General features: G+C 38.8%; 2 protein-coding genes across 2 annotated transcripts; both read right to left on the bottom strand.

Annotated features, from left to right (window-relative positions):
- Positions 1 to 734: 734 nt before the first annotated feature.
- LOC137742187 (accelerated cell death 11-like) lies at positions 735 to 4,982 on the bottom strand. The gene is made up of 4 exons (XM_068481976.1): positions 4,418 to 4,982; positions 2,170 to 2,342; positions 1,344 to 1,489; positions 735 to 1,014 (listed from the first exon to the last, which is right to left on the bottom strand). The coding sequence occupies exons 1-4, from the start codon at positions 4,619 to 4,621 to the stop codon at positions 896 to 898; spliced, it is 642 nt and encodes a 213-aa protein (XP_068338077.1). The 5' UTR covers positions 4,622 to 4,982; the 3' UTR covers positions 735 to 895.
- A 3,672-nt stretch (positions 4,983 to 8,654) lies between these two features.
- Positions 8,655 to 9,863, bottom strand: LOC137743241 (uncharacterized mitochondrial protein AtMg00810-like). The gene is made up of 3 exons (XM_068483117.1): positions 9,707 to 9,863; positions 9,470 to 9,616; positions 8,655 to 9,364 (listed from the first exon to the last, which is right to left on the bottom strand). Exons 1-3 carry the CDS (start codon positions 9,861 to 9,863, stop codon positions 8,655 to 8,657), a joined length of 1,014 nt encoding a protein of 337 aa, XP_068339218.1.
- Between the last annotated feature and the right edge of the window lie 6,578 nt (positions 9,864 to 16,441).

Raw genomic sequence — 16,441 nt, 5'->3', positions numbered from 1 at the left:
ATGATATGAGACTCAAGTAGTAGGCTAGAGAATTAAAGCGTTTAGATTGCGTTACCCTAGATGAACCCTAAGATGGTGTATTTATATCGTGGGAGAGATTTTTTAGAATAGAATCCTCGTTCTAAGCCGAGAGAATCCTGAAGGATATCTAGTAAGTAAATATTGCTTCTTTTTAGGAGTTGTGATTATTTGCGGGACATGCCTCTTCCTAGATTGTAGGAACTCCAAGACTTATAAGATCTGATTGTATCCAATTCTGGATCAAATTGCTTGTCTCACGAAACAAGCATGGTCATCCAACAGAGTCGCTTGGACTTCGTCTAGTGCCCTGGAGTAGAGTGATGGTGGCACCCTACTCCGTTTGATACAGCTCCATCCGGAGTTGATGAGTCCATGACTGAACTTCTGAGGTAACAACATTCTGATTAGCCTTACTCCAGTTCTAGAAAATCATGGTCCCACAAATAACAATTAACAACTCAGATCAAGGGTCTTCAACAAGGTTATAATCTGGTTGAGGATTAAATGGCTAAACAGAAAATGTTATGGAAAACAAAGTCCAAGGAAAACGTAGAGCATAGAAAATTTCTTCACAATAGAGAGATCCAACTGCATTGTGGAAACTTCGAAGCACTTAGACATAAGAGCATCACTTTTTTTCGGTTTTACCACGCTTCGAACTCTCCTGACCTTCTAGTTCAAAAAAGTTGACCAACAGTACATGAAGTATAGAATGGTAGGCAATGGAAAAAGGAAAATTATCATAACTATAACCAAATAGAATAACAATCCTTACAAGGTTCACACTGATATTCAATCATAACATACATATGAAACTCGGAAATCAAAGCATATTTGTAAAAATGCATGCGTAAGTGTGAAAGACGGAAATCGATCAAATCAAGTGTAGCAGTTCTTGAGCTGACTCCCTTGAATGGAATAAGTTGTCGATGTAGCGTATCAGAGGAGCTAATGCAGTAACTGTCCTTTGCATCAAAACAAAAGCCGATGCCTCTGATAAAATATAATACCAAACAAACTGTGTAACCAATCAAGTCCAACCCTAAAATACGCATGCACGTATAGCATTCATAGAAAATTCATGCTAATTATACATGCTCAATATCTGAACGTAAGATTTTTTTTTCTTTTCTTCTTCTCCATATTGGATACGAAAAAAAGAACCTGCAACTGGCCACGGTAGCTACCGCTACCATGAGCAGTCAAACCGATCAATCCCAAATCTCTAGCCTAATGTCACTAGATATGAGCTAGTCTGCGAGAAGCCTGGTTTGGAAGCAGATAATATGACAATGATGAGTTACATACTAGAAATGTCTTACCATCTAATTTTAGCCTTTTCAAGAACAGTGACTTTGTAGGAAGGGTGTACAGTGCACCCGCAACAGCCTTTCTCATAGCCCATCCGTGGTAGGCGTAAAAAACTTGTTTATATGCTGTGTTAACCGCATCCATGATTGAATTTCCGCTGCCCAAGTAAAAAAATTAAAAAGAAAAAGAAATTCAAGTTATAAGTAACTGTGAATCTGTGATAGTAGAATAGCAGCTAGCTGCAAAATTATAGAGACATACAAAAATTAGAAAATTAGAGATAGCAGTCATTGATTTAGGGTTTGTTCTTTTGTGAATAATTAATTCAAAGATTAGTCACTAAATAATTATGTGCCTTCAGTAGAATAATTAAGTCATGGTATAATGGATATCACGAGTTTAGAACGAGGAGTCTATGAACTCATTTGGAAGTACTTTTAAAATGACTGAACATGCGTTTGATGAGAGTACTTTTCAAACCAATCCTTAGTAAAAATGTAAGTGAATCTTGAAAAAACACTTGAAGTGCTTCATGCAAAAATCACATAATTGATACTTCTTGTAAGAAGCACTTTAATTAAGTGCTCTTAAAACCCAAAAACATTTTTCTTAGAAGCATTTTCAGTCATTTTAAAAGCACTTAATGAATATTAAATATTAAAAAAATTCATGATGAACGGAAATATAAATTAAGTGGATATGAGAAAATAGAACATATGAGTGGATGTAGCTGCACGCTTAATATGATATTGCATTTGCAAATGAAAATGATTTTAGACATGTTAATGAAACAGTGAATTCAATGAAGATCGAGGCTAGGTTTGAGATAAGTAAAACCTTGAGGCCAGAGTTTGCTCGAATATTATCTTAAGCATCTCAAGTGAACGCTTCACTCTGACGAGGGATCTCGAAGCACTACTTTGGTCCTTCATGGTATTCTGTTGTATTTCACGGTCAAGCAAATCTTCTAGGGTATTAACTGACTTTCCTGCCTTTTCAATCCCATTAACCTAGCAACCACCACATTAATCAAAATTTGATTAAAAAAACAAAAAAAACAAAGAAACACTCACATCAAAGGGAATTATATATGAACAAAATCAAAAGGCAAATATAAATAATTAAGATCATCTTTGAAATATGTAAAATGTCTTAATTGTGTATTATATAACTTAAAAATATATTTGAAATCCAATACACCAAAATTTCAATATCGAAATTTGTCATATCCTAACCCGAGCTCCCACCATATCCGGGTCCGCTCCATCACCGTAGCACGATATTGTCCAATTTGGGCCCCAAGTACGTCCTCACGATTTTGTTTTTGGGAACTCACACGAGAACTTCCCAGTGGATCAACCATCATAGGAATGCTCTCACGCGCTACTCGCTTAACTTCGGAATTCCCATGCAACCCAAAGCCAATGAGCTTCCAAAGAGCCTCATGCTAGGTAGGATGAGAATATAAATATAAGAATCACTCCTCTAGACGATGTGGGACGTCACAAAATTACTCACCCTCACCAGAAGATGTGAAAAAATAAAGTAATATATTTTCATTTTTACATCTCATGCATTTCAGTCAGTCCCCAATTTCACTGACTATCTACGTGGCCCAATAATTTTAAAACATCTGTCAATCCGAGGACTTTGCCATCTCTGTAACCAAACACAAATTGATGCTTTAAACCCGTGACCAAACAATAGTCTTCCTCCTCTCCAACAAGTCTGCGTAGATCTTCAAAGCCGGTCACGGCGACCTCGTCGGCTCCACCATCATCTTCCAGATACAAGCCATAGACTTCATTTTCACCAATCTTGTCCTCCACAGCCACGCCGAGCTCGATCTCACTCACCAAGATAAAGTGCCGCCGACATACCCACATAGCTGCAGATTTCGTAGCCGTCAATCGCACTGTAGCGGTTGAATCAACGGTTGAAAGAGGGACTGGGGCGGTGATGGGATCAGTTGAGGAGAGAAGATGAAGGAGAGAAGGCGGGCTGAAGAAGAAACCATAGCGATGGCTTGGAAGATTTGCAGATATCGAAGAGGAAGAGTTCTGTTTGGTATTGGGTTTAAAGAGTTGGTTCGCGTTTGGTTACAAAGGTAGCAGAGTGTTGGGATTAACAAATGTCTTAAAATCATTGGGCCACATAGATGGTCAGTTAAATTGAGTTACTGACTGTTCAGTACCCAAACCCAAGTATTCTCCTAAGAATAATAAGAAATGTTTAGGAATTTATGTAATTGAGTTTTTATTTAATATTTTTGCCTTCCTTTTATTATTTTAACGCAATGAATAAATATTTCATCACATTAAATTAAAAAAAAAAAAAAAAATCAATAACAAAAAAAGTTAGATGTATTTCATTTTCATCATGAAATTTATATTCTCCTACTAGAGCAAAACATGTCTTAGTGTATATGGTGTTGGGTTTCATCATAAAAGTTTGATGTAATTGAGTTATAAAATGTTAGATGTAATTGAGTTATAAAATGTTCATTTATATTCTCAAATTTACATCCTTGCACAGGAAGTTGCTCTACGAAACTGAATTAGCTGAAACCATTAAATCAGCATGTAGTTCAATATCTTAGTGTATATGGTGTTGGATTTCCACTCATTTCAAGTTCAAAACTCTCTCTCTTAAATAATTGTAATAGTTTAAAATCTTCTCCCTCTTATTAATAATAATAATAATTTTTTTATATAAAAAATCCATTGAATCAAAAGGAAATATGAGCAAATCAATTATAAAGTTGAGGAACACTGAATAAACAATAAGGACGTACATAAAATAAAATTTGGTTCCTTTTTATTGTCTGTATATTATCCTCTAGTTTTATTATTTATTTAAAAAAAGAGTAACTGATTTAATCGTGTGTATATTTCCCATGAGTCAAACGCACAAAAGAAATCAAAGCACTCATCAATCACAAGCCACCAAACCCTAAAGAACACCCAAGTTTTATATCAAACTTTTGAAATTTGATTCAAATGTAGAAGACAATGACAAGGTTGCAACCCAAATCTCCCCGTCACCAAAAAGCATCAAACTCTCAAGTCTAAGAGATGAATAATACCTTAGCAGAGTACTCTATGTCGGCGAACTTCATAGCGACGCCTAAGTGTCGAATGAGAGGAGAAACGAGACGACAGGCTTGGGTGAACTTGCCAATTTCCATGGTGATCGGTGACCGAGAGTTCAGCTGAGCGGCCAGTTGTTCGAACTCATCTGCCAGCCTTGTCAGAATTCTCTCATCTCTCCTTTTCACTACCCTTGCCATTCTATAGCTTCTTTTCACCAACTATCTGCTCCTCTCTCAAACACTTTCATTTTATAGGAAATTTTGGAAAACTAACTAAAATTTGGACTCCAAATAAAATTATAACCATCACTTTAAAATTTTAAATTTATGATAATTATAATCAAAAGTTGATACGAAAATATTAATATACCCTACGTTGCTTTGATCTGATGCTAAAATATCAATATGTTGCTCGAAAAGGAATAAATTTTAGGAATATATGCTCCTCATATTCTCTTCTTAAAAGAAATTCCTCGTGTCCTTATTTGCAGTGGCAATCCAAAAAGGAGCCTGGTGCAATTGTTTGCAGGGTTTCTCCATCCTCAGTTAAAATCAAATTAACTTGCAGAAAAGAGAAGTACCTTCTTCATCCGGGTTTTGATTTCGGATTTCCGGGATTTGTTGTAAATCCTCCTCTTTTCGGCCTGCCGAGCTCTCTTCACAGCAGAGTCGGGCTTCTTCGTTGCGACCTCACAAACAACGGAATGTCGAACCGGCCTCTGAAGTGGGCTCACGGCCACATACCTTGAAAATAGTCAAGAACCTGCACCAACAATTAAAAACAGACGAACACAACATGATTGAAGAACACAGATCGGGATTAGAAACGATCTAATTTTGGGAAAACTGTATAGAAGTTGCCTGATGCACTGAGGAATCGTTTTTGAACTGCTTCGACACGGCCTTCGCCGGAATCGTAGCAAAAAATTCGGAAAGCGGACGAACGTAACAAGAATGTACTGCTGAGAAAAGGGAGGGATGGGGGGACTTGATGGAGGGAAAGAAAAGGGGATGGAAACGGACGGAATAGCAGTCGAAGCAATCCACGATGATTGACGCGTGGGCGCCCTTCCACTGTGCAAAGCAGTGACAATTTCGTAAATAAATTAAAATTTCCAATCTGAACGGCTGCGAAGAGGCTGTGGCAATTTTGTAAATAACTAAAAAATCCACCCAAGTCACTGTTCTTTTAACACAGGCAACGATGGAGTTCTTGATCTGATATGCAGGTAACCATTTTTCTGTAGAAAAACTAATATAAAAAAATTTGAAAATTTTGAATTTTAATAATAATGATAAAATAAAGGATAAAGTGAATAATATTAGGTTTGTCTTTTTAATGTAAAAATATGATTTTTCGTTAAAGTAAATAGTACCGCAACTTTTTCGCTAAAACTTCAATTTTTCATTGGAGTAAAGGTGTTGGTGCACAGTCCTACTTGGTTCAGTAGTTTTGTAAGAAGTTTTGTTTTCCTAGTGGTGTGGTGGCCTCCCATATCGGGCATTGAAAGTGATTAAGATGGGATGGTATATCTCTTGTTTGCAATGTACACTATGAACTAATTAAGATGCAATTGGCTTGTTCAGCTTCTGCTGTTGATACTGCGGTCCGTGCTGCAGCACATTACTCAGGGACCATCTTATTATTTTTAGAGAGTTTTAAAGAAAAGTCTGCAGTACTGTTTATTTGAACGAAAAACCACATTTTTACACTAAAAAGTCAATTCTGGTATTATTCACTTTACTCTTTATTTTGTCCTTATTGTTAAAACTTAAAGTTTTCAAGATTTTTTCATTAGTTTTCTTTTATTTTTAATAGGACTTAGTCATTGTGTATCACAGAATGTGATGATTTGATGCATCGCCAGTTTCTATCTAGCATATATAGTTTTTAGCGCAACATTTCTGCCAATGTGGTTGCAACAATTGAGAATGGCAATCTCACTTTATGCTGAACCTTGGTCTTTTCTCTCATCTACCCTTGCGGCCACTCTGAAAATAGTTTCTGATAGAAGTTCTACACTCAGGCGTACTTAATTAGCTATTTTTCTGAACTTTGCTCCCATCATAATTTTTTTAACAGCTTGGGTGGTGCAGGTTGCTGAGAGCATTGCTTCCTTGGTTGACAGATGGCAGGGGATTGGTTTTACTCACGGTGTGTTGAACCCTGACAATATGAGCATTATGGGTCTTACAATTGATTACGGTCCTTCCGGATATCTGGATGCCTTTGCTCCAAGTTACATGCCGAATACCACGGATCTTCCTGGGAGGAGATATTGTTTTACAAATCAGCCTGATATTGGCTTGTCGAATATTGCACAATTCACCAGAACTCTTGTAGCTGCCAAGTTGATAGATGATAAGGAGGCGAATTATGCAATGGAAAGGTAATTTTTCATTCCTACACCTTCATCGTAATTAAATGTATGTTGAAGTGGGAATTAATTAAAATTTTATTTTCGGGGGATCTTTTACGGATATGGAACCAAATTCATGGATGACCATCAAGCTATAATGACCAAAAAACTTGGTCTCCCCATGTACATTAAACAGCTGATCAGTAAACTTCTGAATAACATGGCTATTGACAAAGTGGATTACACAAACTTTTTTTGGTTGCTATCCAATATCAAAGCTGATCCTAACATTCCCGAAGAGGAGTTGTTGAACCCACTAAAGGCTGTTCTATTAGACAATGGGCAGGAGCAAAAGGAGGCATGGATCAGCTGGGTGAATATCTACATAGAGGAGGTACGATGAACTCTGGTTTTCTTATGATTTCTATCTCGGAAAAGTATATTGGTTTGATACCGACGCTGCATTCATCATAGACGTTATTTCGCTCAGAATATTTATTAAACTCGTCCAGTGGCTAGAGTCTCGTCAAAAGCGAACGTGTCATTTGATTTTCTCACACATTATGGTTGCTACTTGTGCAGCTGGCCACAAGCGGCATCTCAGATGAGGAGAGGAAGGCATCAATGAATGCGGTGAACCCTAAGTATGTTCTCAGAAACTACTTGTGCCAGAGTGCCATCGATGCAGCTGAACAAGGTGATTTTGAGGAGGTTTGGAGGGTGCTTAAAGTAATGGAACGACCATATGATGAGCAACCAGGAAAGGAGAAATACGCTCGCTTACCCCCCTGCTTGGGCTTATAGGCCTGGAGTTTGCATGCTGTCTTGCTCTTTATGAGCTTGGTTATCTGATTACAATGTTATAGTTATATATATGGCGCAAAGAGATTTTCGTTTTGTTTTTCCTCAACAGTTTTATCGTTCGTCATGTAATAGTAAGTAGTCGTATATAATAGTCAAATTCGGGTTTTCTCCTTCTCTTTCATTTACCTCGGGCGATGAAATAAAGTGGCAACGTTGTATGATTCATGTTTCTATACAATATATACAGCTTAAAGAAATGCAAGAAAAACCAGCTCAAACGGAACATGTTGGGTCTTAAAAAGACTTCACTACTTGGGAGATGTTTATCTCACAAAGAAGAATGTAACGCAACGAAATTGATAGGCAAGAGAAAGAAATAACACTCGAAGTATTACACAAAATTTTATTTTAACTCTCACAACAAACTAATACAAGAGGAAACACTCAAACACTCTCACACTTCTTAACTCTTCCTCACTTCTTGCTCTCTTAGTTCTTACATCACAACACACACATACATATATTTATAGGCATACTTTGCCAACTTACTATTGCCCACCGCCTTTGGACTTTGCATTTCAACAACACAAATTTACAATCAGCTAGACCTTTCTAGCATGCACACAGACTTAGGCTTTGCCTAATGTCCTCACAATTTTACAACTAGCTAGAACTTTCTAGTTAGTTACCACCGGCTTAAACTTTGGTAGAATTCTCTAGTATGTGCATGAATCTTTATTTGTGCATGGGTTGGATCAATTGTCTTGGGCCAAGACAAGATCATTCAACATCCCCCCTTAATCTTGTCTTGTGACGTTGATTGAGGTCCTCAATCTGACAAAGTTTTCTTGTTTGAGTGGCTTGGTGAATATGTCGACGACTTGGTCTTGAGACTTCACATATTCCACTTGCACTTCATTTCTTGCAATGCACTCTCTAAATGTAGTGATAACGGGTATCTATGTGCTTGCTCCTATCATGGAACACCGGATTCTTTGCTAAAGCTATTGTAGACTTGTTGTCAACATAAATCTCTGTTGGTTCTTCTTTCAACATGCTTAATTCTTTCAGCAATTTCTTAACCAAATTGCATGACAGACGCATGCTGTAGCGGCTACGTATTCAGCTTCATAGGTAGATAGAGTGACAATCGATTGCATCTTCAACATCCATGTGAATGCAGTGTCTCCCATGAAGAAAACAAATCCAGTAGTGTTTTTTCTATCGTCGGAATCTCCTGCCGAATCACTGTCGCTATATCCAACAAGTTTGTAGTTACTAGAACTTGAATAGAACAAGCCAAAGTTAATAGTACCCTTAAGGTATCGAAGAATTCTTTTGGTGGTCTTCGAATGTGTAGTTGTGGGATTCTCCATGTAGCGATTGACTAATTCGACGGCATAGAGAATGTCTGGTCTTGTGCAAGTCAAGTAGCACAAGCTTCTAACTAGACTCTTGAAAAATGTTGGATCTACTCTTTTTCCTTTATCATGCTTGTTTAGTTTGACCCTGCACTCCACTGGCATGCTTATGGGCTTACAGTCGCCCATTTTGAACTTCTTCAATATCTCCTTCATGTAGCTTTCTTGGAAGATGAAAATGCCTTCTTCGTTCCGCTTGACTTCAATGCCTAGGTAGTATGTCATCAGCCCGATGTTGGTCATCTCGAATGCTTTGGTCATCGCTCTCTTGAACTCTTCAAACATGCTTGGATTACTTCTGGTGAAGATTAGATCATCCACATACAGGCACACAATCAAAATATCTCCATCTTTGACTTTGACATAGAGAGCATGTTCATGAGGGCATTTGGTGAAGTTGTTTTCTTGGAAGTACTTGTCAATGCAACTATTTCATGCTCATGGTGCTTGTTTTAACCTACAGAGGGATTTCTTCAGCTTCAGAACTTTGTCTTCATGCCCATTGATTTCATAGCCTGATGATTGTTGAATGTAGACTTCTTCTTCAAGGACTCCATTTAGGAAAGCGGACCTCACATCCATTTGTTGAATCTTCCATTTATTTTGAGCTGCCAAAGAAATTAGTAATCGTATCGTTTCCAAACGAGCAACGGGTGCAAAAACCTAGTCATAGTTGATTCCAGCTCTTTAACTATAACCCTTCGCCACTAGTCTCGCCTTGTATCTTTCGACCTCTCCGTTGGCATTTTTCTTTGTCTTGTTCACCCACTTGACTCTGATGGCTTTGTGTCCTTTCAGAAGAATGGCAAGTTCCCATGTATCATTTTTTTGCATTGCTTCGATTTCTTCATCCATTGTTTTCCTTCACTTAGTATCTTGCATTGTTTATTGGAAGTCGACTAGTTCACAATCAGCAAAGAGACAGAAAAGTGTAGGATTATCAAGTTTTTCAGCTACGTCATAAAGGTCTCGTATACTTCTTGTGCGTGGTACTTCTCTTTCATTTAGACTCTCACTTGACGATGCTAATGTTGGTGAATTGCCATAATTGGTTGATGTTGGTGAAGCAGGTGGAGTAGTGGATTCTTGTTGAACGTCTCTTACTTGCTCTATCATCCCTTATTCATTCTCTTCTTCAAACTGAGGAAAGAAGCTGAGATCACTTGCATGAGAATCAAAATCTCATTCTCCTTCTTCATCAAACATCACGTCTCGACTGATCATGGTCTTCCCATTGTTCAGATTATATAGCTTATAGCCTTTTGAATTTGTGTCATAGCCGATGAAGATGAACTTTTCACTTTTGTCGTTGAGTTTGGTTATCCTCTCATCTGGTACATGTACATAGGCTATGCTTCCAAAAACTCTTAGATGAGAAATACCTAGTTTTCTTCCACTCTATGCTTCTTGCAGAGTCTTTCCCCACACACTTCTTGTTGAAGACCTATTTGATAGATAGACAGCAAATGTTACTACTTTTGCCCACAACTCCTTAGGCAACCTCTTGCTTTTAGGCATACTTCGAGCCATGTCGAGGATAGTTTGATTTTTTCTCTCCTCCACACCGTTTTGTTGAAGAGATCTTGGAACTGTCAAAGGTCGACGAATTCTATTGGCTTCACAGAATTCTTGAAATTCCTTCGAAGTGAATTCTCTTCCTCGATCAGATCTCATGGCCTTGATCCTACAACCACTCTCTTTTTCTATAACAGCTTTGAACTTCCTGAATGCTCCAAATGCTTCTGATTTTTGCTTTAAGAAATATACCCAAGTTTTCCTTGAAAAATCATCAATGAAGAGAAGGAAATAATTATTTTTACCGAAATAGCTTGGTTTTATTGGACCGCACATGTCGGTGTGAATAAGCTCGAATGGATTCTGGGCTTATGTGGTTGACTCCTTTGGAAAGCTTTTCCTGAACTGTTTCCAAATAAACATCCCTCACAAACTTTATCAGGGTGGCTAACGCACGGTAAGCCTCTCACCATCTCTTTCTTAGATAATAACTCCAAGCCCTAAAGTTAAGATGCCCAAAACAAAGATGCCAAAGCCAAGATGTGTCTTTGTAACATGTTTTAAGGCGCTTTGCATCATCATTTTGAATATTCATAGGAAACATCCTATTCTTTGACATTTTCACCTTGACAATTAATCTTCCTTTGTCATCTCTAAGAAAAAAGCTATAATTTTTCATATGAATATCATAACCTTTTTCTAAGAGTTGGCCCAAACTCAAAATGTTGCTTTTCATATTGGGCACGTAGTAGACATTTGAAATTAATTGGTGACCGCCATTTTTTAGGGGAATAAGGATGTTACCTTTTCCTTTTACGGGTATTTTGGATTCGTCTCCAAAAGAAACGTTGCCACTCACCGATTCATTGAGCTTTACGAACATGTTTCTTCTTCCACATATGTGGTTGCTGGCGTTGGTGTCAAGGTAACATGTATAGTCTTGGTCTCCACCATTGTTCTTGCATGCTAGTAGCATAATGCCATTATCTTCTTTCACATAATTGACCTTCTCATCAGGTCTGTTACTTGAAGCTCTACATTCCCAAGCATAATGCCTAAACTTTTGACAATTGTAGCATTGAACTTAAGATTTTTCATACCTCCAGTTTAAGCGCCCTCTTCCACGACCTTTTGTTGAGCTTTCTTCTCTCTCGTAGTTGCTATGGTTGTTGAAGTTCCAACCACTTCCACACCCATGTCCACGTCCGCGACCTCGGCCATGACTTTTTCCCGTATTGGCTTTTCTCGTTGTCGAAGCTTTCTTCTTTCTTCTTTGGCTAGACATGCATCTTGAGGAGTTGCTCATCATTCCCTTGCCTCTTCTTATGTTTCTCTTCATATGCTAGCAGTGAACCCATTAATTGCTCTATAGTAAATTCTTCCCAAGTTTTTGGTTTCTTCAATCGTCACGACAATGTACTCGAACTTGGGGTCCAACAAGCGTAATATTTTCTCCATAATTCTAACATCTTCCAACATTTCACCATTTCTTTTCAATTTATTAGAAACGGCTAAGACTCTTGAGAAATTATCGGAGATTGATTCAGACCCTTTCATTTGTAGAGATTCGAACTCACCTCTTAATACTTGAAAACGAACCTTTTTCACTTGTTCAGCTCTTTTGTAAGAGGTTTGAAGCTTCTCCCATGCTTGCTTGGCAGGGGTTGCACTCGAGACCTTCTCAAAGCCATTGTCATCTAATGATTGGTAGATGAGGTGAGAGCCATCTTGTCTCTCTTTCTTGAATCTTTCAAACTCTCCTTCTGGGGTTGAGACAGAGTAGCTTCATCTTCTAGCTCAATGTAGCCTTTCTCCATGACTTACCAGACATCGTGTGCACCCAAAAGGGCCTTCATTTTGATACTCCAATTATCGAAGTTGTTATCGAGCACTGGAACTTGGAAGGCTGCCATAGCATTGCTAGCCATAGGTCTGATACCACTTTGTTGGGTCTTAAAAGGACTTCACTACTTGGGAGATGTTTATCTCACAAAGAATAATGTAACACATCAAAATTGATAGGCAAAAGAAATAAAGAACACTCAAAGTATTACACAAAATTTTATTTTAACTCTCACAACAAACTAATACAAGAGGAAACACTCAAATACTCTCACACTTCTTAACTCTTCCTCACTTCTTGCTCTGTTAGTTCTTACATCACAACACGCACACACATACCTATATTTATAGGCATACTTTGCCAACTTACTACTGCCCACCGCCTTTAGGCTTTGCATTTCAACCACACAAATTTACAACCAGCTAGACCTTTCTAGCATGCACACCGACTTAGGCTTTGCCTAATGTCCTCACTATTTTACAACTAACTAGAACTTTCTAGTTAGTTACCACCGGCTTAAACTTTGGTAGAATTCTCTAGCATGTGCATGAATCTTTCTTTGTGCATAGGCTGGATCAATTGTCTTGTGCCAAGACAAGATTATCATTCAACACATGTTGCAGAAAGATAGGCTATGAGTATGAGATTTTCAAGAGGAAAGAAGTATTAAAGATACAATTTGTTTTGGTGGCTGAGCTCAAATTTCATGGTCGACAGTTACTATATCAACCAAAAACTTAAAAGCGGAATAAAACTTCCACGATCGAGATTTGAGACTAATGCAAAATAGTTGGTGCTTGTAACTCAGGTGGTTAAGAATTAACAGCAGTGATTTCATCCACCATACTTTTATGTTCAAGTCTCCTGATCGTGTTTACTTTCTAAGAATGCGTATTCTTGCCCGTGCGGATTTTTGATGGAGCATAAAGTTTGTTAAACACACAGGGAATAAAGACAAGAGGTACAATTCTGATGCTATCTAAGTAATCATGCCCATCCTTTGAATTCGCATAAGTGAAGTGAAACGCTGCGTTGAACTTCAGCAGATTAGATTGCTCAAAGTGCTGTCACAGCCAGCAAAGTCTGGTTGGCTCGGAACCTCTCTCTCTCTCTCTCTCTCTGTGTGCAGTGACTGGCTCAGCTTTCGTAAGACTCCTAATTTTGTTGTCAATTTTTGTTCTTTGGATTGCTTGAATCAATGAATTCACACTTAACATTTGATGCCTATGTTCAATGAAATGCTTCTTTGAATTTGGTATGATTGCTAGTGTAAAATTTGAATCTTTGGCTTCTATAAATCTGTGAATTCATACTTAACATTTGATGCCCATCAACTGTTTGGTGAAATGCCACTTGCATAATAGCCTTTGAAGCGCGCTGGGTATAATCCAGTTTGCTTTTTGGTTGTAGCTCTGTCCAAATTGAGCTACCATGGTACCCTAAATAGTCAAGCTTTAGCCCATCTGTGTATGTTTAGACAGGAATTACGTGTGAAGAGAACGGACATCCATCGATACTGTGGAAAATGCATCAACAACCATAATGAATATCCGTTTCATAGCCAACGAAGGAGGGAATCTTGGATCAACGCATGTGGGTTATCAGGAAAAGTTAAGCATTTTTTGTGACAAGTGTGAGACAAAGTGGTCCGTTTGTAACTTTGAAGAATGTCATAATCGTGTACTTTTAACTCTTACAAAGGTACACCTATTAGTTTCACATCGTAGAGCTTCGAAAGCAAAGAAGCTTTACATGAAAATACTAAGCAGTGCAAATGTACGTACCTACAAGTCAACAATCCAGAACAATGGAGAATGATGCAGGTGGAATTGCAAATGTTGGGTGTACCTTGATGTTGACATGCTTCTTGAATATTTTGATTCAAAAAAGAAAAAAAACCCATCTTTTTATTTCGAAGTTGATAGAGATAAGGAAAATAGGTTGAGCTGTTGTTCTTGGGTCAATTCCCCTACAAGAAAAGCATACTTCTTTTTTGGTGATGTAGTTGCTTTTGACACGACCTACAACACAAATAAGTGTGGTATGATCTTTGCTCCATTCGTAGAGGTTAACCATCACAACCAGACAATTATATTTGGCCCAATGTTTCTGCTTATCTGCCACAATTTAAAGCTCTTGTCTACGAGCTCGGGATTATAAGGTACCGTTTGGTATGTGAGACGGGACGGAACAGAGTGGGACGAGGCGTTCCGTCCCACGTTTGGTACACCTAAAACGGGTGGAACGCGTTGTTCCACGTGACGAGTTTTGGGTGAATTTTTGTTCCACCTCCACCCCCTGGAACGACTCGTTCCACTTCCGTGAAACACAAAATTATAACATTTTCGTCTCCTTCTTCCTCCTCGCTTCCATCCGAAGGCATGAGGAGCTATCAGAAACGGCGGTCGTGGCGGGGACCAAAGCCGCACCAGCAATGGTGACACTGGCGGCACCCTGGTGGAGAAAGGTGTCGACTTCGCCAACTACTTCTGCACCTATGCCTTCCGCTACCACCAGAAGGAGAAGCTCTCTGATCGAGTCCGCATGGACGCTTACTACAACGCCATTTTCAAGAACAAGCACCACTTCCATGGCAAGATACAACATCTCATGAGCTCACTACTTAATTACTCCTCCTTTACCATTTGTTGTTATGCTATAAATAAATTTGGTTTTAAGGCCATAAAGAACGAAAATTTACTGAAAAAGTTTTGAAATCGAGAGGTACCCACTTGGTTTTTCGCTACGATTTGTTCGAAATCGGTCTGAAACATTTCTTATTTGTTTGATTTGGGTTGGGGTTTTCTGTTTTTTGCAAGCGCGGAACAATCGTTCTGTTCCGTCCCTGCACGTACTAAACATACATAGAACCTTTGTCCCGTTATGTCCCATCTCGTCGTACCAAACAGTACCTAAAAGAATATGAAGAAAGATGGAAGCATGCATTATTGCAACATAATGCATTGGAGAATCACGAACGGCTGCACCTAAGATACAACTCCGTAAGCAATAAGGTCCTGCATTTTGCATGTCACATTCCGGTCCGGGCCCTCACCACATCCCGGGCTCGACACCACTATAGCACGATATTATCCGCTTTGGGCCCCGACTACGCCCTCACGGTTCGTTTCTGGGAACTCACACGAGAACTTCCCAGTGGATCACCCATCATGGGAGTGCTCTCGTGCACGACTCGCTTAACTTTGGAGTTCCTATGGAACCCGAAGCCAGTAAACTCCCAAAAGGCCTCGCGCTAGGTAGAGATGGGAATATACATATAAGGCTTACAGGAACCACTCCCCTGGATGATGTGGGATCTTACAATCCACCCCTCTTAAGGGTCCGACGTCCTCGTCGGCACACTTCCGGCCAGGGCTTGGCTCTGATACCAAATTGTCACATCCCGGCCCGAGCCCCCACCACATCTCTGGCTCGACTCCACCGTAGCACGATATTGTCCGCTTTGGGCCATGACTACTCCCTCAAGGTTTTGTTTCTGGGAATTCACACGAGAACTTCCCATTGGGTCACCCATCATGGGAGTGCTCTCGCACGCTACTCGCTTAACTTCAGAGTTCCCATGGAACTAGAAACCAGTGAGCTCCCAAAAGGCCTCGTGCTAGGTAGAGATCAGAATATACATATAAGGCTTACATGATCCACTCCCCTGGGCGATGTGGGATCTTGCATTGCATGCATATATTTTTGCAAGAGTAGTCACGGAGTTGAAAGTGGGCATACTTTCTTCAAGAAATATGTTTCAAAATGCAATCTATATGGGATTTTGTAACATGATTTGAAGACATTATTTCCAGTTGAAAAGCAGATGCATGGTTTATACACAAAAACAATATTTTTAAAGTTCCAAGATGAAGTTATTTAATATACTGCTTATTTAAAGTGTGATGTTATAAGGGAGGACGAAAATGAATGTGTTTATGTTATATGTGCTGATGCAAAAAGCTCAAAATTGCGACATACTGTTCACGATAAAGTATATATATCAAAATCAAATGTTTAACTGAATTTTATCATTCGAATTGTCCCTGATAAAAAAAAAAAAAAAATGCTTCTG

Source organism: Pyrus communis, chromosome 8, assembly GCF_963583255.1.
Source record: "Pyrus communis chromosome 8, drPyrComm1.1, whole genome shotgun sequence".
NCBI lineage: Eukaryota > Viridiplantae > Streptophyta > Magnoliopsida > Rosales > Rosaceae > Pyrus > Pyrus communis.
Note: the sequence above shows the minus strand (reverse complement) of the source record. Positions and strands in the feature narration are given on the sequence as shown.